Below are 25,195 nucleotides of genomic sequence, written 5' to 3' on the forward strand. Positions count from 1 at the left end.
TTAATGTTGAGGAAAGTGAAGATCACGTTAACAGATGTAAAGACACCATGCGATTGGTGCAAGCATGGGATATATGTGGAGATGAGAATGAATATAGGATGAAGATTAGACGTTGACAATAAGTATTTGGTGTTGCCAGTGGTTCTACTGTTGCGAGAATTATGTAGTGAACAAGGTAGGGGGTGAATTAATGCTCGCGTACTAAACGGCTTCTCAGTGGCTCAGATATTTCGTTAAACGCGGCAGTAGTTCTGAATGACATTCAGGTCAGTGAGACTCTACTAGTATGATGAACCGACAAATCTGCTAAACCCTTCTTGTCCTCAACTCTCACGCTCTAGTCTCCCACGGCATATGTCTCTAGAATTGTGTGGCTAATCTAAGAGCGATGTACACGGTACCTTGACGTGACCTGAGTGGCGGTGAATAAGTCGTAACGCAGAGCTGTTTGGCACAATGGTCACTTCCAGTACTTTTTGTTTTTCTCTACACCACAACTTATTTGTTGTGATCGAACCAATGAATTACCGTGACAGAGTTTCCATTACCCTACTATCTACCTGTTAACCGGGAGCTGCACAGGAGGTGAGCTCAGAACACATACGAGAGAGAGAGAGAGAGAGAGAGAGAGAGAGAGAGAGAGAGAGAGAGAGAGAGAGAGAGAGAGAGAGAGAGAGCTCTTGCTATATCTTTTGTATCTGTTGGAAGATATCTGTGTGTGAAGGCTGAGGAGTCCTGTGCCAGTTTGTACCAGCCTCCCTCCCCTGATCCCTCCTTCCCTCCTCTTTGTCCTCACCTGGCTGTCTGACGAGGACCTGTGTGAAGCCTGAGGAGTCCCGTGCCAGTCTGTACCAGGCTCCGTCTGGATCTGTGAGCCACTCCTCCACCAGGCAGTAGTATGTTCCAGAGTCGCTGCTCTCTGCCCTGTTCAGTGTCAGCGCATACAGCTGTGGCGACATCCTCTCTGCCTGCACCCGCCGCCTCAACCTCTCCTCGTCTGCGTACGCACCATACTCAAATGCGCCTGAGCGCTCAATCCTCAGCAGGAGCTCGTCGGCCTCGGCGCCCGTCGCGCGGCGCACGTACCAAAGCACGGCATGCTGTGAGTCGGTGCTGGTCTGGGAGGCCACGGAGCAGTTGACGCGCACACGGCTGTCCTCCAGGTAGACCAGGGACTGGTTGGTCTTCTGCACACGCAGCTTAGACACTGTGGAGAAGAGGGGGAGGGAGGGAGGGAGAGGGAGGGACAGGTGGAGAGGAATGGAGGGGGAGGGGTAGATAGAGGAGAGAGAGAAGTTATTTCTACAATAATTTCCCTATTTATAGAAACAAGTGAATGCTGGTGACAGGTATACAATGCAATTTCTGTTTGACAGACGTGTCGAGGCTGTCTTCATTTCCTGCTGAACAGGAGAGGATATTAGTGTGTAGGCAGAGAACAGAGAGAGACAGCGGGAGGGAGGGAGGGAGGGAAAGGATGGCTGTCAGTGTACAACAGAGCGAGGGAGGAAAAGAGAGGAGGCCTTGAATAAGTTGAAGGGAGGAGTAGGGAAGATTCAGTTTAATAGTGAGAGGGGGAAAGATGGATTTAGGGAGAGATGAAGGAATCCGGGCTGTGGGAGAAAGAGAAGAAGAGATGGAGAGAGGGAGAGATGAAGGAATCCGGGCTGTGGGAGAAAGAGAAGAAGAGATGGAGAGAGGGAGAGATAAAGGAATCCGGGCTGTGGGAGAAAGAGAAGAAGAGATGGAGTGAGGGAGAAAGGAAGGGATCCGGGATGTAGGGGTAAGATACTTGTGGGAGATACTTGAGGGAGGAAGAGAGGGAGATATGGAGGGAGTACTAGAATAAGATGTCAGGGAGGTACAGTAGTGGATAGGTTACTGGGACATCAGGTGTGATATTAGATTAGCTACAGGTACATCAGGTATGACCAACCGGGTGTGTCTCACAGTGGGAGAGGCTTTAGGAGAGGAAACACAGCTTGTACACACAAAGACTGAGCCCCATTCTATCACTTCATGTGCCCTCAAATCCTCAAACATTTCAACAGCTGCACCATTGAGAGCATCTTGACTGGCTGCATCACCGCTTGGTATGGCAATAGCAACGCCCTCAATATCATTGCGCTACAGAGGGTGGTGCGGACAGCCCAGTACATGACTGGGGCCGAGCTCCCTGCCATCCAGGACCACTATAACATGCGGTGTGAAAGGAAGGCCCGCAAAATCGTTAAAAACTCTTTCTTTCCAGGCCATAGAATGTTCTCTCTGCTTCCGCACGGCAAGTGGTACCGGTGCATCAAGTCTGACATCAACAGGCTCCAGAACAGCTTCTAAGACTGCTAAATAGCTAAATAAATAGCTAACAAAATGGCTACATGGTATACCCTTGTATTTTTGCACTTTCTCTATGCACACTCACAGGGCAGTGCACACTCAAACACACACACAAACACTCACTTCATAATTTGCTCTCACACACATAAAATACACATACATTTAGACGGACTCTACACACATGCACGCCCACTCACATACAATCATCATATATGCTGCTGCTACTATGTTTATTATATATCCTGATGCCTAGTCACCTTTCCCCTATACATACAGTTGAAGTCGGAAGTTTACATACACTTAGGTTGGAGTCATTAAAACTCGTTTTTCAACCACTCCACAAATTTCTTGTTAACAAACTATAGTTTTGGCAAGTTGGTTAGGACATCTACATTGTGCATGACACAAGTAATTCTTCCAATAATTGTTTACAGACAGATTATTTCACTTATAATTCACTGTATCACAATTACAGTGGGTCAGAAGTGTACATACAGCTATCAGTGAGGCTTGTGCCTGCTTTACCAAGCATTGGAAGAATTCCAAATGAAATGATGTATGGCTTTAGAGCTTTATAGCTAATTTGACATAATTTTGAGTCAATTTCGGTGGTCTTCCGGGTGGCGCATGTTGGACTGGGTCACTAGCACATTGCGCAGGTGCTAGTGCGGCCACCAGAGTGGCTTGGTTTCGCGTCCAGGTGGTGCTGGAGTTCGCGGCCGAGGCGCGCTTGTTCGCGAGCCTGTGCGTCTGCAACCGGGAGATCCTGGTTTGGGGGCGATCGCAGTCTAAATTGTCATACAGGCGTGTTAGGGAGGGTTTTGTCCGGTAGGTGAGGGTTTGGCCGGTAGGTGATATCCTTGTCTCAGTAGGTAAATAATGCAATAAAAAACTGTTTGCACTGCTTACTGGTAGATCGCTCTGGATAGCAGACATCTGCTCTTGGCCGGATAGGGATTCCTGTCTCAGATGTAAAAATGTAATACTAAATTATGCATCTACTTAAGTCGCTCTGGACAAAAAGAGCGTCTGCTAACATGACCTACATGTAATAAATGTAAATTTAATTGGGTGGTAACCTGTGGATGCAATTTCAAGCCTATCTTCAAAGCTCAGTGCACTCTCTTTGCTTGACACTCATGGGAAAATGCATAAAGAAGATCAGCACAAGACTTCAAAACATGATGAACTCCATCGAATCTGGTTCATCCTTGGGAGAATTCCCAAACGCCTTAAGATACATCGTTCTTGCTGGTAAACAATAGTAAGCAAGGTAAGAGCCATGGGACCACGAGCCACATACGCTCAGAAGGAGATGGTTCTGTCTCCTTACGAGATGAACGTACACTTTGGTGCAAAAAGCTAACTACTCAATCCCAGAAAACAGCAAAGAACTTGTGAAGATGCTGGAGGAACTAGGTACGAAAAGTATCTATATCCACAGTAAGAAACGATGTCCGTATATGCGACATACCCTGAAAGGGCCGCTCAGCAAGGAAGAGCTCTCGATCAAAAACGCTCGCTATACAAAAAGCCAGACTACGGTTTGCAACTGCACGAGGGACAAGAAACGTGTACTTTTTTGGAGAAATGTCCTGGTCTGATGAAAACAAAAATAGAAATGTTTGCCATCATGACATCGTTATGTTTGGAGGAAAAATGGGAGGCTGCGAACCAAAAAACACATCCCACTGTTGAAGCATGGGGTGGAAAGCATCATGTTGTGGGGGTGCTTTGCTGCAGGAGGGACTGGTGCATTTCACAAAATAGATGGCATCATGAAGAGGGAAATGATGTGGATATATTGAAGCAACATCTCAAGACATCAGTCAGGAAGTTAAAGCTTGGTCGCAAATGGGTCTTCCAAATGGATAATGACCCCAAGCATACTTCCAAAGTTGTGGCAAAATGGCTTAAGGACAACAAAGTCAAGGTATTGGAATGGCCATCACAAAGCCCTGACCTCAATCCTATAGAACATTTGTGGGCAGAACTGAAAAAGCGTGTGCGAGCAAGGAGCATACAAACCTGACTCATTTACACCAACTCTGTCAGAAGGAATGGGACAAAATTCCCCCAACTTATTGTGGGAAGCTTTTGGAAGGCTACCTGAAACGTTTGACCCAAGTTAAACAATTTAAAGGCAATGCTACCAAATACTGATTGAGTGTATATAAACCTCTGACCCACTGGGAATGTGATGAAAGAAATACAAGCGGAAATAAATCATTCTCTCTACTATTATTCTGACATTTCACATTCTTAAAATAAAGTGGTGATCCTAACTGAACTAAGACAGGGAATTTTTACTAGGATTAAATGTCAGGAATTGTGAAAAACTGAGTTTAAATGTATTTGGCTAAGGTGTATGTAAACTTCCGACTTAATTTTATTTTTTACTTTCAACTGTATCTACCTCTATCACTCCAGTATCCATAAGCATACATTGTAAATATGGTACTGAGACTGACTGACTCTGTATATAGTATGCTTACGTACTTTCTCATATTCTTCTTATTTTTATTTATTGTGTTTTTGTTCTACTTTGTTATTTTTAATATTACATTGTTATTGATTACTGCATTGTTGGATTCATAGCTTGCAAAGGCATTTCACTGTACTTGAAACCATTGAAACATAACACATTAATAACTGACAAGTCACACATGAAAAGGTACGTTATTAATGTAAAATATAACCAACCTCACTTGAACACTAGGGCATGAAGCCACTTCAACACAGATAGAGGCTTGTTAGTAAGACACACTTCTCTATTGCCTGTGTTAAGTCTTGATAGAACTGACTGCCTGGAGTCACAACCATCTGCCTACAGAATTTCACCCTTACTCACAGATTGGTGAATGCGCTCGTGTCTGTGTGTGTGAGTTAGCATTTGGCCGCACTCTTAGTATTTTCACAGCTAAAAGGCATCTCCGGGCCCTCTCCCCTCTCCACAGTGCCGGGCCCTCTCCCCTCTCCACAGTGCCAGGCCCTCTCCCCTCTCCACAGTGCCAGGCCCTCTCCCCTCTCCACAGTGCCGGGCCCTCTCCGCTCTCCACAGTGTCGGGCCCTCTCCCCTCTCCACAGTGCCGGGCCTTCCAGTGAGTTCTGAAATTAGTCATCATTAGCTGGCTCCACATTGGAGAGACTCGTCTGAACACCGATAATCATTCCAGCCAGAATTACAGTCAAACCCCCCGGAATCCTGCCAATCGTCCTCCGGGAGAGAATAACCTCAGTATCTCCTGGAGTGGAACCGTGCTGGATTTGATTGGCACAGGACAAAGCACAGCGCTGTTTATCCCCATTTGAAGTTAGACTCCATTAGGAAAAGAGGACACTGTGGGGGTTGAAAGCCTGTTGCCTTGGACCAGTCTTTACAGAAAGGCCTGTTCAAAGCCTGACCAATTACCAGCTATTCAAGCCCATTATAACCCCTTATGAAGGCATTATAAGTCATCATGAGTGTTGAAACGGGTCCAATGACAGCTCCATAGGAAGAAATCCATATGTGCTCTTTAGAAGATCAGGGCTACTGAAAGCCTTTTCACACTGCAGAGAGAGAGGGAGACTACGCACCAGGACCAGTTTCACACACACACACACACACACACACACACACACACACACACACACACACACACAGCACAGCACACACACACAAGCGAGCGTTAACTCGCACGGTGTGCAGTGGTCATGCAAATGATGGTTGTCTTCAACAGGAAGAGGCAGTAGAACATTGGGGCGCTAGGTAGGTACATGGACTTTGGTGAAATTAGGTATATGCTTGTACGTGGTGGTTGGTCTCGGGTTCTCTCTTGCCGTTGATCTGGTTGTGTCTGTGGCTGTTTGTCCCGACCTCTATTCTAGGGAACCTAACTGTCCGACCTAATTCTATGCTTAATGTCCGGAACAAAGTCTGGGATTACATAACGTTTTGTGTCCTGAGATGTCCTGATAATTTTTTTATTTTCTAATTTATTAATGGCTAAGTTTTTAGGAGCTTAAAAGTTAGGTTAAGCGTTGTAGAGTCGGTGTGTGTGGTGTGCGTGTCGTAGTGTTTAATTCTTTGGGAATAGAGCCAGGGTGCTGTTGCAATTTATGCATCTGAACATAGGCCATACATTCAGGTATGGGTACTGCTCACATTCCTTTACAGCTGAATTCTATACATTTATCTGTATGCTGGTGTGTGTTTCAGAGAGTGCTTGGGCAATGTCGTATGTGGTACAGTGGTTTTTGTGAGTTCTGGCGCGAGTTTGTTTCTTTAATGGCTCGTGGGTACATAACCAACATGAGTTAGTAGGACAAATCATAATTGGAATGGCGACTTGTTCATCTCCTTTCTGCAGTCGTACACACTCTGATGGCTTGCAGGTTCGTCAATCGTCACTCAAGACGCCAGGCGTATGCTTTATGTTGTTTATGTGCTCAACAGGCTCGGAGGTGTGTTCTAGCTCTTCCTCTCAGCTCTGTGTGATTCTCCCATGTGCAAGAGAATAGTGGTGCTGCTTGAATCTCGTGTATGAGTTATGCATCGAGACCTTCCGTACTTTTTACTTACGGGTCCAGTGGGAAAGGTGGCGGATTCTGGGAATTCTGGATGCCAATCCGATGCTAGATGTGTTAAGATGAGTAAGAGATGGGATCATAATTTAAGAGAGTTAACCTGAACGTTTAATCGCTGGTGATCGGCACTTCCCTCCACGCGCTGTTCTCTCAGGGCAACCAATCTCCCGTGGCAAGGGCGTGGCCACGTAACTGCAGGAAGTGCCTCCTGGTCCTAAGTGCAGGGAGCAGAACCCAAGTCTAATTGCATCACTGCTCAGAGCGACTGCACTGCATCTTTGCTTTAGGTCACGATTAAACAAAAGTTTACCTAACATGTCGGCCCCTGACTCTCCTAAATACAGAGCGTGTTCTCTCTTTTGTTGGAAATGAAACGAGGAGTTAGACAAATGTGTTTGAAAACCCTACCCCTCCTGTAGTGTGTCGTCAGTTTTGTCATCAGATAGGCGATATTGTTGGGTGTTGCGGCAGACCCAGATAAAGCGTATTGTATTCCCCTATTTTTTGTATTTCAGTGGATATAAGCACATCAATGAACATCAATCAACAGAACCATTCCCAGAACTAATGCTTTGTGAACTGGCTTTGCATGCTACACATTTCTCTCCTCCTCATAGCTATTGACACCGGTGAGGCGGTTCTTTATTTTCCCCCGACGTAAGTGCGAGGAACTGATGGAATAAAATTCTTGGGGAGTACTTTTATGGTCCAGGGTTTTGGGGTGGAGGAAATGTACTGTTATAGGTTGCTTTGTGTGCTGCAGTATCTTCCAACTCGTCACCATCACTCATAGCAGTCTATATCAGCAAACGGGCTGTTTGCCTATCGTCCTGCGCTTGATATTGAATGAATTGAACATTTAATTTTTTAAAAAAGGGGAGACTACCACAATTTCTCAGACCGGTGCAAAAAGCCAACTATAGGGATGTGGAGTATTAAATCTAGCAGGAAACAAAACCTTCAGCATTCTCCAGAACGGCAAAATCTCAACCAGTGTCAGTTCTGATTAGGGATATTCCAATTAACTAAGTGAACAGATCAATATAATGTTTTCACTTAAATATGGATTGGTCTAAACAAAAACCATGATCAATCTTCTGACGGAAGTGTTAAAGGTAGTCATTGTGCAATAGAGTTGGTGTATGGGGTTTGTTGTTTTAGACATAGCATTTTTTAAGTTAGATAAATCGATTCACTGTTAGCTGGGAATTGCCCATTTTAGCGCAATTAGATCATTCGTGAGAGTTTCCATCTTCTGTCACGATGAAGACTGTTGCACTGCCCTTAGGTGCATAATCTTCATCTCAATCTCCTTCTCTTCTCTCTCCTACTTGTCGGTCTGTCTAACGGGCTCTCTACCCTCTCTTTCCTCTCGCACTGTCTGTCAACTCTCTCTCTCCCCTCTCACTCTCGTCTCTCTCTCCTTCTCTGTCGGTCTGTCCTAATCTCTCTCTCTAAACCCTCCTCGTCACTCCATCTTACTCTGCGCTACCTCTGTCGGGTCTGTCTAACTCTCTCTCGTCTAACCCCTTCTCTCATCATCAGGCTGCGCGGTCTACCCCTGTCGTCTGTGCTGTACTCAGTCTCTCTCTAACCCCTTCCTCCACTCTTCGATCTTCGTCTTGTTCTCATGTCGTCGTGTCTATAACTTCTCTCTCTAACCACTTCCTCTCACTCATCTCTCTCTTCCTTCTTCTGTCGGTCTGTCTAACTTCTCTCTCTAACCCCTTCTCTCACATCTCTCTCTCCTTTCTCTTCGGTCTGTCTATACTCATCTCTTTACCCTTCCTCTCACTCCATTCTCTCTCGTCCTTATCTGTCGGTCTGTTAACTGCTCTCTCTAACCCTTCCCTCACTCCAGTCTCTCTCTCTATCTCTGTCGGTCTGTCTAACTCTCTGTCTCTCTAACCCTTCCTCTCCTCCATTCTCTCTCCTTTCTGTCGTCTGTCTAACTCTCTCTACTCTCTAACGCCCGTTCCTTCACTCCATCCTTTCTCTCCTTCTCTGTCGGTCTGGTCTAACTCTCCTCTCTCCTTAACCCTTCTCTCACTCCATCTCTCTCTCCTTCTGCTGCTGGTCTGTCTACACTCTCTCTTTAAACCTTCCTTTCAACCTCCATCTCTTCTCCTACTTTGTCGGTCTGCTAATACCTTCTCAACTCTTCTCACTCATCTCTCTACCCTATGTGTCGTCTACTGCTCTATGCTACTTCTTCACTCCATCTCTTCACTCCGTCGTCGGTCTTCTATACTACTCTCTCTCTTAACCCTCTCTCCTCGCATCGTCTCTCACTTCTGTCGGTCTGTCTACCTCTCTCTCTAACCACCCTGTCTCGACTCCGATCATACGTCTTCACCTTCTCTGCGGTCTGTTAACTCCGCTCCGTGCTAACTCTCCTCTCCGTCTTCACCTTTCATGTATCGCTCTTGTGCTCCTTACTCCTCTGCTGTCTCCATCTCTCTTCTCCATCTCTCCGATCCTCTCTCACCTGCCTTCTTTCTCTCCATCTCTGTCACCCCTTCTCCTCTCACTCCATTCTCACCCCTTCTCTCTAACCCCTGCTGCTGTCTGTCCAGACACCGGTGCCCTGCCAATCCACAGCAGTTCTCATCACCTGCCGGACATGAAATTAGAAGACTCACCTACGGGGTCATGCAATCATTCATAGGCTAGGCTCCCGATGAAGAGGTCATACAGGAGGTGGTGTCAGTCCCTGGTTCAACAATTTGCTGCTTCAGTTCTTAAATATGTGTTTTTCGCGCTTTATTTGATCAGTTTCATCTGAAAAGACTTGACAGCGTGGAACACATGAGTACATAATCAAGGAGGGTTGGGTTATATGTGGAAGACATTTCGGGTTGAATGCATAGTGTTCTTTTTTGCAAGACTAGGTATCCTATCCCCAGGCAAACCCCTATGAGAAATAGGGTGCCATTTGGGACAATGACAAATGATTACTTGCCCACTCAGCCTAGGGGCCTGCAGCTTTCCACTACACAGGCTTTTGATGAGTGATGCTTCAGTCACAGTTTCTAAAGTCAAGAGGTGCAACATCGTGAGACTTATGGGAACGGCGTGGCGAAATAGACACAGATCTCTACGCATTGGGAAAGGAAGAGTTAGCATGGGCATTTTCCTAGATTTAATCCGAATTACTGGAGGGCTAATTTTATGTAGTGAACTGTCTCCCAACCGTAAGACAAGTGACACCCCAAAAATTTTTTTTATTTTGTTGTTCAAGAACTTGTGTGGAACCAGACTAGTAGTGTTCTGGCTACATGTAAGCGTATGACATGCTTATGCCACTCCAACATCGTGAAAGAATCACAGATGATTGGACTTTTCATTTTGAGAGAACAGTTAGATCGTGTCTAGCTTCATACCTGGTTTGTTTCTGCATGAGCATACTTTCAGCTACAGTCCTATGATTATCACGTGGCATGATCGGGATTCATGAATTGGGAGTAGAAAAGTCATCGGTTATTCATGAAATACTGGTATGGATCTGCTACTTATCAGGCTTAAGAGCTCAGCATGTGGAGAAAGGGAGACGAAGAAGCAGCAGGATGGTAGAATTCATGAAGTAATTGAGTGAAAAAACAGGAGAGAAGGAGCACAGGGTGAAGAGAGGAGTGAGAACAGGGAAGAGAACAGGCACAGGGTGAATGAGAGGAGTGAAACAAGGAGACAGAAGCAGCACAGGGTGAATGAGAGGATGAGAACCAGGAGACAGAAGCAGCACGGGAAGAGAGAGTGTGAGATAAGAGACAGAAGCAGCATCAGGCTGAAGAGAGGAGTGAGACAGGAGACAGAAGCAGCAGGCAGGTTGAGCGAGAGAGTGAGACAGGAGACAGAGGCAGCACAGGCTGAAGAGAGTAGGAGACTGAGAACAGGAGACAGAGCAGCTAATGGGGGCGAAGGAGGAGTGAGAAAGGAGACAGAAGCAGACACAGGGTGAAGAGAGAGGAGTGATGAACAGGAGACGAAGTTCAGCACAGGGTGAAGAGAGGAATTGAGATATCAGAGATCAGTTTGCACAGGCGAGAGGCAGGAGACGGGACAGATGCACAGGGTGGAAGCAGAGGAGACGTGAGAAGCAGTGAGACAGTAATGCGCACAGGTGAAGAGAGAGGAGTGAGAACAAGGAGACAGAAGCAGCACAGGTGTGAAGAGAGGATGAGAAAAGGAGACAGAAGCAGCACAGGGTGAAGAGAGGAATGAGAACAGGAGACAGAAGCAGCACGGAGGGTGAAATGAGGCGAAGGAAGTGAGAACAGGAGACAGAAGCAGCACAGGGTGGAAGAGAGGAGTGAGAACAGGAACAGAAGCAGCACATGGGTGAAGAGAGGAGTGAGAACAGAGAGACAGCAGCAGCAACGGGTGAAGAGAGTAGTGATAACAGGGAACAGAAGATCGACAGGGTGAAGAGAGAGGAGTGAGAACAGGAAGACAGAAGCAGCACAGGGTGAAGAGAGAGGAGTGAGAACAGGAGAGAGAGAGCACAACAGTGTAAGAGAGGATGAGAACAGGAGACAGAAGCAGACAGGTGAAGAGAGGAGTGAGAACAGGAGACAGAAGCCGCACAGGGTGAAGAGAGAGGAGTGAGAAAGGACAGAAGCAGCACAGGTGAAGAAGTAGGTGAGAACAGGAGACAGAAGCCAGCAAGGTGAAGAGAGAGAGTGAGAACTGAGACAGAAGCAGCACAGGGTGAAGAGAGAGGAGTGAGACCAGAGAGAGAGAGCAGCACATGGTGAGAGAGAGGAACAGGAAAAGAGAAGCAGCACAGGGTGAAGAGGACATGAAGCAGGGACAGAAGCAGCACAGGGTGAAGAGAGAGGAGTGAGAACAGGAGCAGCAATGAGGACCAGGGTGAGAGAGAGGAATGCAGAAACAGGATAGACATATGCAGCACTGGGTGTGAAGTTGAGAGGGATGGAAACTTTAGGAGTAGAGAAGCACAGTCACAGGGTGATAGAGAGAGTGAGTAAACAGGAGACAGAAGCAGAAGGGTTGAGAGAGGAGTAAGAGAACAGGAGACAAGACAGCTACACAGGGTGAAGAGAGAGTGAGAAGCAGGGACAGGAGCAAGCACAGGGTGAAGATGACGGGCAGTGAGAACAGGGAGAAGCAACCAGACACAGGTGAAGGAGAGGACGTGAGAACGAGGAGACAGAAAGCAAGCTCACGGGTGAAAGAGAGGAAGAGTGGAAGATACACGTGACAGAAGCGCTGACAAGGAGGAATGACAGATCGAGGAGACAGTACAGCACCGCATCGGGTGAAGAGAGGAACGGATGTAGCAACAGAGACGAGAAGCAGCTACAGCGGTTGAAGAGAGAGGTGAGTGAGGACAGGCAGAAAGACAGCAACTCTGGTTAGGGTGAAACGAGGAGTGAGAACGGAGACAAGAAGCAGCGACAGGGGTGAACGATGAGGAGTTGAGACGGAACAGGAGCAGGACACAGAGGTGGACGAGGGAAGCTGAGAAAGGGACAGAAGCAGTCAACAGGGGAGAGAGGAGTAGGAATCAGGGACAGAAGCGCACAGGTGAAGAGAGGAGTGAGAACAGGTAGACAGAGCGAGCAACAGGGGATGAGCAGAGGAGTGGAACAGGATGAATGAAGCAGTCACAGGGGGTGAAGAGGGTATGTGTGAGAAGATGGAGATAGAAGCAGCACAGGGTGAAGAAGACGGAGTGTAGAAACAGGAGAAGAGTAGCAGCACATGGTGAAGAGAGGAGTGAGAAAGGACGAGAGATTATGCAGCACGGTGAATGAAAGGGCAAGTGAGAACAGGGACAGAAAGGCACAGGGTGAATAGAGGAGTCTGGAGGCAGGAGACAGAAAGCACAGGGTGAGAGAGAGGAGTAAACAGGCAGAAGAAGCAGTACGCCAGGGTGAATGAGATTAGGAGTGGGAACGAACAAAGCACGACAGTGTGAAGAAGGAGTGAGAACAGGAGACTAAGAAGCAGCACGCCCATTTGGGGTGAAGAGAGAGGAGTGAGATAAACAGGAGACAGAAGCAGCAATGGGTGAAGAGGGACTGAGTAACAGGAGAAGAAGTACACAGGGTGAAGAGAGGAGTGAGACACAGGGAGACAGAAGCAGCAACAGGGTCGATAGAGTGATGAGAAGAGAGACAGAGCAAAGCAAGCACAGGTGTGAAAGTTAGGAGTGAGAACAGGAGACCAGAAGCAGCCAGGCTGAAGGAGTGTAGTGAGGAAGAGAGAATGCACAGTTGAAGAGATAGTAACAGGATAAAGCAGCACAGGATGAAGAGATGAGTTGAACAACATGGTGACAGTGAAGATGAGAGGATAGGAGAAAACAGAAAGCAGCACAGCGGGTGAAGAGAGGAGTAGAACTGGAGTGACATGATAGCAGCACAGGTGTACTGAGAGGGTGTTGAGGAACATGAGCACAGAAGCAGCATAAGAGAAAAGAAAGGAATGCAAAAGGCACACTGGGGAAATAGCAGATGAAGGTGAAGGCTAAAAAAATAAAATACAAAGAAAAACACGGGAGAGAGTCTCCTGGGAGGATTGGGGGACCTTAGCGGTGGGCTCTTGGTCTCCCACTCAGGGAGGCTTAATCATTTTGAGACCCGCCCGCTCCTCTGTTAGCATAGGTCTAGCACAGGGCGGAGTCCCAGAGGGGTATGGTAGGGGGTCAAAAGTGTCAGGACACACTTTGCCTGCCCCCAGGTTGACGGTGCTGCACCTAGCTGGGCCATTCCTCCGGCTGGCGGGTCTCGGAGTCACTATTCTGGGTAGAGGTCTGATGCGGGTTCCTTTCGGGAAGGATGGGGTCATGATTGGAAGGGATGGGCTATCCCTTGGCTGTGGAGGACCTGCTCCTACTGTTCCTGCTCACTATTCAATCGGGTTTGAGCGATGTTACTGCTAATGATGCGATGTACTCTGATCCTTTTGTGTCGAAGGTGAGATTACCCCCTCCCCCCACCCGATGTCATTACGATTGGGTAATTATGGGGATTCTGCACACACCCACGGCAGCATCACCACACAAAAACACGTTACTTGCTGTGAACTCACATGGCACATCCGCTGCCTTTCTTCCTTCTGCATCCTGTTGCAGTTCAGAGATGGATCACGGACTCTGCCTGGTCTAACGGGAGAAGGAGAGTGAGGGAGGAGGGGAGGGAGGGGGGAAGGGAAGGTTAGGATTATAGGCGGCGAGGAGGTTCAGGCGGGGAACTCTGGTAGTGGTTTAATGACTCACTAGAAGCAGGTTGTCAGTTGATATATGGGATGTAAAGAAGGTCATACCAGACAGGCTGCCGCGTGTGTGGGCGCTTGCAGTGTACACCTGCGTGTGTTGTAGTGTGTGCCCAAACGGGAGTGTGTACTACAATGTTTGTGAGGAAAGGGTCTGCCAGTAACTAAATGAGTCATTAAATCAGTGGTGACTTGGTCGAGAAATTTGTGGGGGTTTGAGAGAGCAGGCTGAACTGAGACCTCCCTCCCTCGAGCTATCTCTATGTATAAGAACAAAAAGCTACATTTTTCTGTCTCATTAAAATAACAATAAATTGATCAGAACTACAGTGTTGACATTGTTATGTTTTAAAAAATGACTATTGTAGTGTTCCAAGGCACGTTGTGTTAGCTAATCAAGTTATCATTTTAAAAGCGTAATTGATCATTAGAAAACCTTTCAATTATGTAGCACGTGAAAACTGTGTTCTTGATTAAACAAGCAATAAACTGGCTTCTTTAGACTGTTGAGTACTGGAGTATCAGCAGTTTGTGGGTTGGATTCACAGGTCAAAAATGACTTCTGGATCTGGGCCTTCTATGGCAGAGGGTTGCCAAGAGAAAAAGCCATATCTCAGATTGGCTTAATAAAAAGAAAAGATTAAGAATGGGCAGAAAGAACACAGACCTGGACAGTAGGAACTCTGCTAGAGGCATGCATCCCGGAGTCCCCTCTTCACTGTTTGGTGTTGAGACTGATGTTTTGCGGGTACTATTTGTATGAAACGCCAGTTGAGGACTTCATCCGTAGGGGAGGTGCCAGGTTCCTCCAGACGTGACGCTTGGCATTCAGCGCCAAAAAGAGTTAATTCTTGGGTTCACAGACAGAGAATCTTGTTGTTCTCATGGTTGAGTCCTTCGGTGCCTTTTTGGGTAAACTCCAAGTGGCTGGTCATGTGCCTTTTTAATCTGAGGAGTGGCGTACCGTTGGGCCACTCTACCTATAAAGGCTTGATTGGTGGAGTGCCTACAGATGATGGTTGTCTTTGGAAGTTTTCCTCATCCACAGAGGAACTCTGGGAGTCTGTCAGTGTGACCATCCTGGTATGGTCATCTCATGAATAAGACCTTCTCCGATTGCTTTCGGTTTGGCCGGGTGCAGATCTAGGAAGAGTTTTTTGGTGGTTCCAACTTTTCTCATAAAAAAAAGTGATGGAGCCGACTGTGTTCTTGGGGAACCGTCAATGCTGGAAATAATTGTGGTAAACTAAGAATATGGTGCCTCTGCATAGATCGCTGTCGTCGGAGCTGTACTGGAACATTCCTTTTGACCTTCATGGCTTTGGTGTTGATCTACCCATGACTGTCGACTTGTGGGACCTATTAGACAGGTGGTGTGACTTCCAAATTCATGTCCACCAATTGAATTACGCACAGATGGACTGGCAATCAAAGTTGGTAGCAACATCTAAGGATTGATCAAGAAACATGAATGCATGGAGGCTCAATATTGAGTCTCATAGCAAAGGGTCTGAATACTTATGTAAATAAGTATATTTTGATGTTTTTTATTTTGTCATTATGTGTATGTGTGTTGTAGATGTGATGCGTAAAAAGTTGCATTTTTAATATACAAAAATAGATTCTTTCACTTTTTAACGCGTGTAAGCTAGTTGAGAACAAGTTTCTCCATTTACACCTGGCGACCTGTCAAGATTAGAGGTCGACGTCGATTAATCGAATGGCCAGATTAATTAGGGCCGATTTTCTCAATTTTCCATTATAATATCGGAATTGGTTTAATTTGGCGCCGATTTTGCGATTTGTTTTAAAAATGTTTATTTTTTATATACCTTATTTAATGGTGCAAGTCAGTTAAGCACCGACATTCTTATTTTTCAAGTGACGCGGTCCCTACGGAACGTGTGGGTTAACTGCTTTTTTTCAGACTGGGCAGAAGTGAATGAGTTTTAACCTTCGTCTGAGGCTAGGGGGGGGGAAAATAAAAAAATGTTTTCCCCTCATTTGCACCTAGGGTTCAGACACGTTCGTCACAGCTCAACCAACCTTGTCCTCACGTAGGAGCTTCGGCCTCGGTCCGCGAATGCAGCTTAAGAGAGCCAAGGTAAGTTGCCTAGCTAGCATTAACTTATCTTGAGGAAAGAACAATCAATTCAAGTCGAATCATAATGTTCACTAGTTTAAACTACACATGGTTGATAGGTATTACTAGTTTTATCTAGCGTGTCCTGCGTTGCATATAAATCGAGCGACGGGCATGGTTCGCGAAACAAGGTATTGTCGGTGCTCAACGTGTGCCTAACCATAAACATAATGTTTCTAAAAGGCCAATACTAAGGAGTATTAGTATTTTGTAAAGCTCTGCATATTTTAGCTAAATGAAACTCCAGGTTAGCAGGCAATATTAACCAGGGTGAAGATTGTGTCACTTTTCTCCTGCGTGTCATTGCACGCAAGAGTCAGGGTAATCGCTGGCAATACAGTTTTGGGTCCGTCCTGCTTGCATTGCGAATCTAATTTGCCTAAGATTTTTTATTGTAATTATGACAATAACATTGAAGGGTGTTGTCATAGTGTAACAGAGATATTCTAGGACTTATGGAGCAGCGTTTAGATAAAATAGACGGGTTAAGGTTCCGTGATTGTCCACTGAAGAGAATATAAGTTTTGTTTTCCGAGATGAAGTTTGCCGGATTCGACGATATTGAATGACCTAACGTCTCGTATGTTCTGTTATAAAAGTGAGGCTAGAATGATTGAATATGAGTCAGGCTGGACTGAGGCGATGTAGTGCAGCACAGGCTGTCGTAAGCATCATGGTCAAAACGAGACGTTGCGTTGCGTTTTCAGAGCGTCTTGAGGACTGGAGTGGAGTTTGTTCCGCCGCTTGTTCTGCATGGTACTCGGCTGCTCGTCGAGGGCTGGTGTTGTCGATGTGTTCCTTGGTTCGAGCGCAGGTGCGTCGAGGAGAGGGACTGGAGTCCAAATAGTTCAAAGGTTATGACATACAAATCGTATAGAGAGAAATAGTCCTTGATAATTCCTATAATCACGTACAACCTAAACTTTGGGAAGAGTTTCGTGGGAAATATTGAAGACTCGATGTTAAAAGGAACACCAAGCTTTCAATATGTGTCTCTATTGTGTTGAGCAAGGATTTAAAAACGTTAGCTTTCTTACTATGGCACATATTGCATTTTTACTTTCTTTCTCCAACACTTTGTTTTTGCATATTTAAAACCAATATTGAACATGTTTCATTATTATTTGAGGCTAATATTGATTTTAATGAGTATTATATTAAGTATAAATAAGTTGTTCATGGTCAGTATTGTTGTAAATTGTCATTATTACAAAATTCTACATTTTTAAAAATGTCCGATTTAATTCGGCATCGGCTTTTTGGTCCTCACAATAATCGGTATCGGGTATCGGGCGTTGAAAAATCATTAATCGGTCAACCTCCTAGTCAAGATAAAGCAAAGAAAGGTGCGACACGAACAAAAACAGCAGAGTTACACATGCAATAAACAAGCCGTACAGTCAGTCACACACACATAGAAAAAAAGAAAAGCTATTATATCAGTGTTGTGTCAAATGGGCGTGAGGAAGGTAAGTTGCTAATAAAAGTCCATAGTAGGGAATAAATTACAATTAGCTAAATGAATCACTAGAATAATAGATGAGGCAGATGGTGATTGTAACAAGTAGAATACTGGTGGCAAACGAGCAGAAGAGTAAAATTAAAAACAATAGGGATGAGTTAGTCTCAGATTGGTGGGCTAATTACAGATGGGCATCGATCGATCGATCGATCGTATCTATTTTATTCTATTTCAATTAATTCAAGGGGCTTTGATTTGGCATGGGAAACATGTGTCTTAATATGCCAATGAGCAAGTGAGGTAAATGATTATATTATCTAAAGTTTGAAATAATACATACAAAATTAAGTAAACATTCTCCATACAGAAAGTTTTTCAAAACATAAAGACATTACAAATGTTATAGTTATATATATGCCAGTGTTGGTAAATAATGTACAAATGGTTAAGAGACACAATTCAAATAGCATAGACCATAAAATAGGGTTGTATGTTTACAATGGTGTTTTGTTCTTACACTGGTTGCGCCTTGTCCTTTGTGGGAACGGTTCACAATATTTCTGCTGTGATGGCACACTGTGGAATTTCTTCCCAGTAGATTATGGGAGTTTATCAAAATTGATTGTGTTTTTTCAAACTTTTGTGGATCTGTGTAATCTGAGGGAAATTATGTCTCTCTAATATGGGTCATTACAGGGGCAGGAGGTTAGGAAGTGCAGCTCAAGTTTGCCACCTTCATTCTGTGTTGGCAGTGTGCACTATATTTGCCTGTCTTCTCTTGAGAGCCATGTCTGTCGGCTGCCTTCTCAATTCGCAAGGGCTACTGCTCATTCTGAGTCTGGTACATAGTCATAAGCTTTCCTTAAGCTTGGGTCAGTCACAAGTGGTCAGCGTATTCTGCCAGTGTACTGCTCTGTTTAGGTGCCAAGGATAGCATTCTAGTTTGCTCTGTTGTTTGTTAATTTATTCTTCCAAGGTGTGCAAGTAATTGTATTCTGTGTTGTTTTCTCATGATTTGGTGTGGGTCTAATTTGTGCTTGTTTGTCTGTCTGGGGCGCTGGTGGGGTGATGTGTTTTGTGTTGTGAACAGTTGATAGCCCTTAAAGTGACCAGCTGGGTCTTAGGGGACTCGCCCAGGTTCATGTTGCGGCTGGTGCGGTGTGATGGTCTTGTTTATTGGAAGGTTTGGGAAAGCGCTTTCCTTCTAGGGTGTTTTGTAGAAGTTAACGGCTCTTTTCTGGAATTTGAGTAATTAGTGGGTTACGCTAATTCTGCTCTGCATGCATATTGTTGGTGTTTTATGTGCGTTGTACAGAGGATATTTTTGCAGAATGGTTCTGTCATGCAAGTCTCAATTTGGTGTTTGTGCCCATTTGGTGAAATCTGTGTTGTGGTAGCGGACCCGCAGACGCTACGGACCATAAAGGCAATGGCTTATGAGCTGGATTCAAGTATTGTTTAGCCAGTCTATTTGGTTATGTGAATTTGTATGTTCCTTTTGATGGCAGACGAAGGGTGCGTTCTTGCCTTTGTTCTCTCAGAAATCGTTCAAAGCTTTGTGGAAGTATATCTGTGGTGCTCGATGTTTAGGCCGAGGTATGTATAGTTTTTGTGTGCTCTAGGGCAAACGGGTGTCTAGATGAATTGTGTCCTGGGACTGGACTTTTTTCGGAACACCATTTCTTTTGGTCTTACGAGATTTACTGGGTCAGGTTGCCCAGGTTTTGACAGATCTGTGCAGGAAATCTAGGTGTTGTGTAGCCCTCCCTTGGTTGGTGACAGACAGACCAAGATGATCAGCAAAACAGTTGATCATTTGACTTGGATCTAGTGGGTGAGACCGGTGGAGTTTGCTCGCAAGACTGCTTTCTAGTGTCGCCTGCGGCCGAATTGCCGTTGAATATTATGTTTTGAAGAGGGTGTGGGCTTAAGCATGCATCCTCCTGTTCACCCCATTCTGACCGTGTGAAGAAATGTGTGGTGTGTTTTTGCAGATTGTTTAACGCGACCTTGTGTTGGTGTACATGGCGTTTTATAATGTCGTATGTTTTCCGCCCCAAGCTGACCACTTTTTTTCATGCATATTTTGTTTATAGAGCCCTCATGCAAATTGATCCGGAAGGCTTTATTTGTATAATCAACGTATAAGCAATTGAGAATCTTGTCTTTGTTTTGGTTTGTTGTGGTGTCATTAGTGGTGTGTATAGTGGTTGAATACTATTTGTCCTGTTGTTTAACGTGTAATGGGGTTACTTTGGTAAGCGCAATTTGTACATTTGCTCAGTAAACATTTGTTTCATTTGAGGAGAATGTTAATCCGGGTCTGCTGTTAATGATAATGCGAGGATTTTTCCCAAGTTTTCTGTTGACTTGTTGCATTTTTTCCAGCTGGTGTGTGATTGGCGGGGCAAATTTGTGCCACTTTTGTGGATGGGTGATCGTAGTCTTGTTTCCCCAAATATTGTGGGAGAAGATGCAAGAGCTAGAGGAGGATGGTTAGGAATGAAGTTTTAGTATATGGTGCAATTTGTGAATTTGTTGTCTGTATATTTTGACTCATTATCATTAAGGAATCACCATAACAGCACAGGCCCTTGGGTTGGAGGGTTTTGTATTTTGGTTCCTGTAACATTCAAGGTAAGTTGGAGAATCTCAGTGGGTCTGGGTAGTCGGTAATAGTGTGATTTCTAGGAATTTGTACTTTGATCATGTATATTTGTTTGCTCTTGTATGTCTTTGTTATAGGAGCGCAGAAAAAGATGGAGAAAGTGGCTTACACATATCATCCCATTTTGGATAGATATATTCTTCGTGTGTTGTTTGTTAGTGGTTGTCGCAATTGTTTGCCCAGGCAGATGTGGGTTAAGTCGATGTGGGAGTCTGTGCGAATTGACATTGAGCCTGAATTTTCTGACGGTGCCCTGTTCCGTCTTTTTTTCCGTTAGTGTAGTTCTGTATTGTTTTAGTGATTCGATCCATAGTGTAGAAAAGGCGTGAGAATCTCGGAGGTTTTTCCGGGCTCATATGTTTTGTGTTGGCACAGGTTTCTCAAGTCTAGGTTTCTTAGATTTTTGCAGTTCTTCATCAATACGCATTTCTGCATTGGTGTGTTATTTTTCTTCGTTTCTGCGGTATTTGTGTGATGTTTTTAGGATTTGATAGTGAAGCTGAGCAAGTCAGAATATAAGTGCTGTTATTTTCTACTGGCAACACTGGTTGTTCTAGACACTATCTATTATCTATCTATCTATCTTATCTTATCTATCTAATCTGAGTCTATTATTCTATCTTCTATCTATGTCTGATCTATCTATCTATCCTATCTTATCTATGCTATCTATCTATCTATCTTATCTATCTATCTATCTTATCTATTCTTATCTATATCTTTATTTTCTATGCTACTCTTATCTATCTATCTATCTATCTATCCTAATCTATGCTATTCTAATCTATCTTATCTATCTATCTTATGCTTATTTATCTATCATCTATCTATCTATCTATTAATCTATCTATCATCTATCTATCTATCTATCTGATCTATCTATCGTACTCCAGCCAAGACTGGGTCCTGTCATCGAGTCACGTGCTTTTGCTCATACGCGATATCTATATACTTCTTTGTGTGTGTGGTTGGTGTTGTGTGTGTGTGTAGGTGTGTGATGTGTGTGGTGTGTGTGGTGTGTTGGTGTTGGTGTGTGTGTGTGGTTGTGTGTGCTGTGTGTGTGTTTGTTTGTGTGGTTGTTCCGTTGTGAGAGACGAGGACGTGAGATGAGAGTATAAGTTTGTATGAAGGTATACGTGAAGCAGTATAGGGTGTTTTTTAGGGGGTTAGTGTCGTGATAAGTTTACATCTATCTGAGGCAGGTTTGCAAGGTGCTGCGTTTTCCTCAAACTACTTTAATCTGCTTTGTACTTAAGACACTTTTGATGTTTTATTCATGTACGTGGAGCACTGCTCGTGCTGGCTGACTTCCACCTTTGAGTTACACAACATCTCAATTGACAGCTGCAATCATCAGCATTCTTACTATTCACACAACAATCGTTCGTGCACAAGATCACCATATCACAGAAGCCTGAGATTAAAGAGCATTTTAGCGAGAGATGGAGCAGACATTTGTAGTGTGTGCTGTTGGTGGTTAGGTTAGCTTAACAACAGAGGGTGAGGGATGGATAGCGAAGGAAATAGGGACGAATGGAGATAAAGAAAATACATTATTAGGTGCCTCAGATTCTGGAGGATAGACAGTAGGGTGTCTTCATGTGTGTGTGTCGGGGGGGTAGAGAGTGTGTTTCAGGTGTCAGGGAGCAGTGGAGTGGTGTGTGGTGGATGCAGTCGTGCTGAACGGCACAGAAGATCAGAGCTTCTCAGAAAAAAGGTCCTTAGTTGAATCAACCTACTGTGTGTGTGGTCTGTGTGTGCGCGCGCCAGAGAGAGAAGTGGTGCCCGTGTGCGTGCACACGTGTGTTTGTTTCGAGTTTTATAATATTATGCTGAGAGAGAGAAGGAGAGAAGTGTGTGTGCCGTGGTTTGATAATATATATGAGAGAGAGGAGTAAAGTGGTGTGTGCGTGTTGATGAATAATATATGAAGAGAAGAGAGAGAAAGTGTGTGTGCGTGTTGATAATATAATATGAAGAGAGAGAGAGACAGTGTGTGTGCGTGGTTGAAATATATACTGAGAGGAGAGAGAGAAAGTGGTGTGTGCTGTTGATAATATATAATGAGAGCAGAGAAGAGAAAGTAGTGTTGATGGCGTGTTTGATAATATGATATGAGAGAAGAGAGAGGAAGTGTGGTGGTGCGTGTTTATAATGATATAAGAGAGAGACCAGATAAAGAAAGGGAGAATCGAAGGAAGCAGAAAGACGCAGGAGGCCACCTTAAACCCTTTCAAAGAACAGTTTTATGTTACACCCATCAAGCTACTAAGACCAGTTTCCTTAAATACTGCTATAGCTGCGTCCCAAAATGTCTGCAAAAGGCTCCGTTATCTCTATAAATTGGCTTCTTTTACTCTAGTGCAGTGCACTACTTTTGATCAGTGGATTGGTCAGGGGAGTAATGGCCAGCATACTGTATCTGTAATGTAAACTAGTTCCAGCTAATGACCAGCATACTGTACTGTAGTGTAAACTAGTTCCAAGTAATGACCAGCAACTGTACTGTTAAGTAAACTAGTTCCAGTAAATGGCCAGCATACTGTGACTGCATGTAAACTAGTTCCCGTATGACAGCTACTGTTACTGTAAGTAAACTAGTTTCCAGTAATGGGACCAGTCTACTGTACTGCATGTACGAACTAGTTCCAGTAATGACCAGCATACTGTTAGCTGTTTATGTAAAACTAGTTCCAGTAATGCATGCTACTGTAACCTGCAAGGTAAATCTAGTTCCAGTAATGACCAGCATACTGTACTGTAAGTAAAACTAGTTCCAATAATGACAGCATACTGTGATTGCATGTAAATCTAAGTTTCCAGTAAGTACCAGATACTGTACTGTAATGTAAACTAGTTCCAGTAATGACCCAGCATACTGTACTGTAATGTAAACTAAGTTCCAGTATTGATTCACATGCTGTATCTGGTATGTAAACTAGTTCCTCAGTAAATGACAGCAGTACTGTCATCTGTATGTAAACTAGTTTCCAGTAATGATCAGCAGACTGTATGTAATGTAAACTAGTTCCAGTAATGATCTAGCATATGTAACTTTATGTAACCTAGTTCAGTAATTGATCCGCATACTGTACTGTATGCAGGCCTAAGTTTTTCCTAGTAATGGATCAGTATACTGTACTGTATGTAAACTAGTTCAGTATGATTCCAGCATTGTATGCTGTCATGTAAACTAGTTTCCAGTAATGATCAGTATACTCTACTGTGTAAACTGAGTTCCATAATAGACTCCAGCATACTTGTACTGCATGTAAAACTTTGTTTCCAGTAATGACCTAGCAATACTGTACTGTATTGGTAAACTAGTTTCAGTCATGATCTAGCATACTGTGTGAACTTGTATGCAGGCTAGTTCCAGTTATGTTATTCAGTCATACTGTGTTACTTGCGAATGTGAAATCTAGTTTTCCTAGTTAATGATTCAGCATACTGTTGATCTGTTTGTAAATCTAGTCCATTGTTAAGTTGAGACTCACTGATACTTGTATCTTGTAAGTAATCTAGTTTCCAAGTTATGACAGTCATACCTGGTATTTCTTGTTAGTGTTAGGTCGTAGTTCCGATGTATGATCAGCATGTACGTTATGTATGTATACTAGTCGCATTGTACTATTGACGGCAGTATATCTGTCTTCTGCCTGTAAACTAGTTCTCAGGATATGATCCGAGCACTACTGTATGCTGTATGTTATAGCTTATGTTCCGCAGGTAATTGAAGATTACTGATCTCGCAGTGTAAAACTGTTCCAGGTAATGAGCGTAAGGCATACTGGTTCTGGTTATGGTAGGCTTATGTTCCCAAGTATATGAACGCAGATACACTGTCTTGGCATGTAAACTCGTTACAGTAGATGATCAGCATACGTAAATGTGATGGTAAACTGGTTCAGTAATTGATCAGTATAGCTGCCTACAATGTAAATCGTTAGTTTCCGAGTAATTGAATCAGGGTATACGTGTCATTCTTGCATGTAATAGTTCCCGAGTAAATGGACCTAGCTTCAGTGACATGTGTACTTGTAGTTGATAAAGCGTAGTGTCAGGCTAGATGATCGATGCAATGCTGTACTTAGTATTGTTAGAGATCTTCGTTCCAGTAATAGACTTCAGCGATAGCTGTAGGCTGTATTGTAAATCGTATGTGTCGCTAAGTAATAATGCAGTCATACTGTACTGGTATGTAAAGTGAGTATCGATGTAATGATGCAAGTCATACGTGTATGTGAAGAGTGTTTATTAAGCTAGTCAGTAAAGTGATTTATCATTGACTGTATCTGGTATGCAGGCTAGTGTCTCAGTAGATGGATCAGTATATGCTGGAGCTGCATGTAGATGAAGTTCCAGTGATCGACGCAGCATACTTTGTACTGTATGTAAACTAGTTCAGTAATGACGGCACATGATCTGTACTGTAATGCAGGCTAGTTTTTCTAAGTACGATCAGTAATACTGTACTGCATGTAAACTTAGTTCCGGTAATGATTTCAGCATAACGGTATTTTCTGTTGTTAAACTAGTTTCCAGGTATGGAACCAGCATACTGTTACTGGTATGCAGGCTAGTTCCAGTAATGATAGTCGTTAATCTTGTACTGCATTGTAAATTCAGTTCCAGTGTTAATGGATCAGCATACTGTACTGTTATGTAAAACAGTTTTTCGCAGTATATGACCAGCAAATACTTTGTAGCTTGTATGTCTAGGCTAGTTCCAGTATTGGTCAGTATGTATCTGTACCTGGCATGTAAACTAGTTCTC

At 44.1% G+C, this 25,195-nt stretch overlaps 1 protein-coding gene across 1 annotated transcript in view; it reads right to left on the reverse strand.

The window, feature by feature from the left end:
- Nucleotides 1-563: 563 nt before the first annotated feature.
- LOC111952682 (immunoglobulin superfamily member 3-like) overlaps nt 564-25,195 on the reverse strand; it is a 77,863-nt gene continuing 53,231 nt past the window's right edge. The window contains exons 6-7 of the mRNA XM_070435376.1: nt 797-1,207; nt 564-574 (exon numbers count right to left, since the gene is read on the reverse strand). Of these exons, the coding sequence (XP_070291477.1) occupies nt 564-574; nt 797-1,207 (422 nt within the window). The remainder of the gene's footprint in view (nt 575-796; nt 1,208-25,195) is intronic.

Source organism: Salvelinus sp. IW2-2015, linkage group LG26, assembly GCF_002910315.2.
Source record: "Salvelinus sp. IW2-2015 linkage group LG26, ASM291031v2, whole genome shotgun sequence".
In the NCBI taxonomy this organism is placed as follows: domain Eukaryota; kingdom Metazoa; phylum Chordata; class Actinopteri; order Salmoniformes; family Salmonidae; genus Salvelinus; species Salvelinus sp. IW2-2015.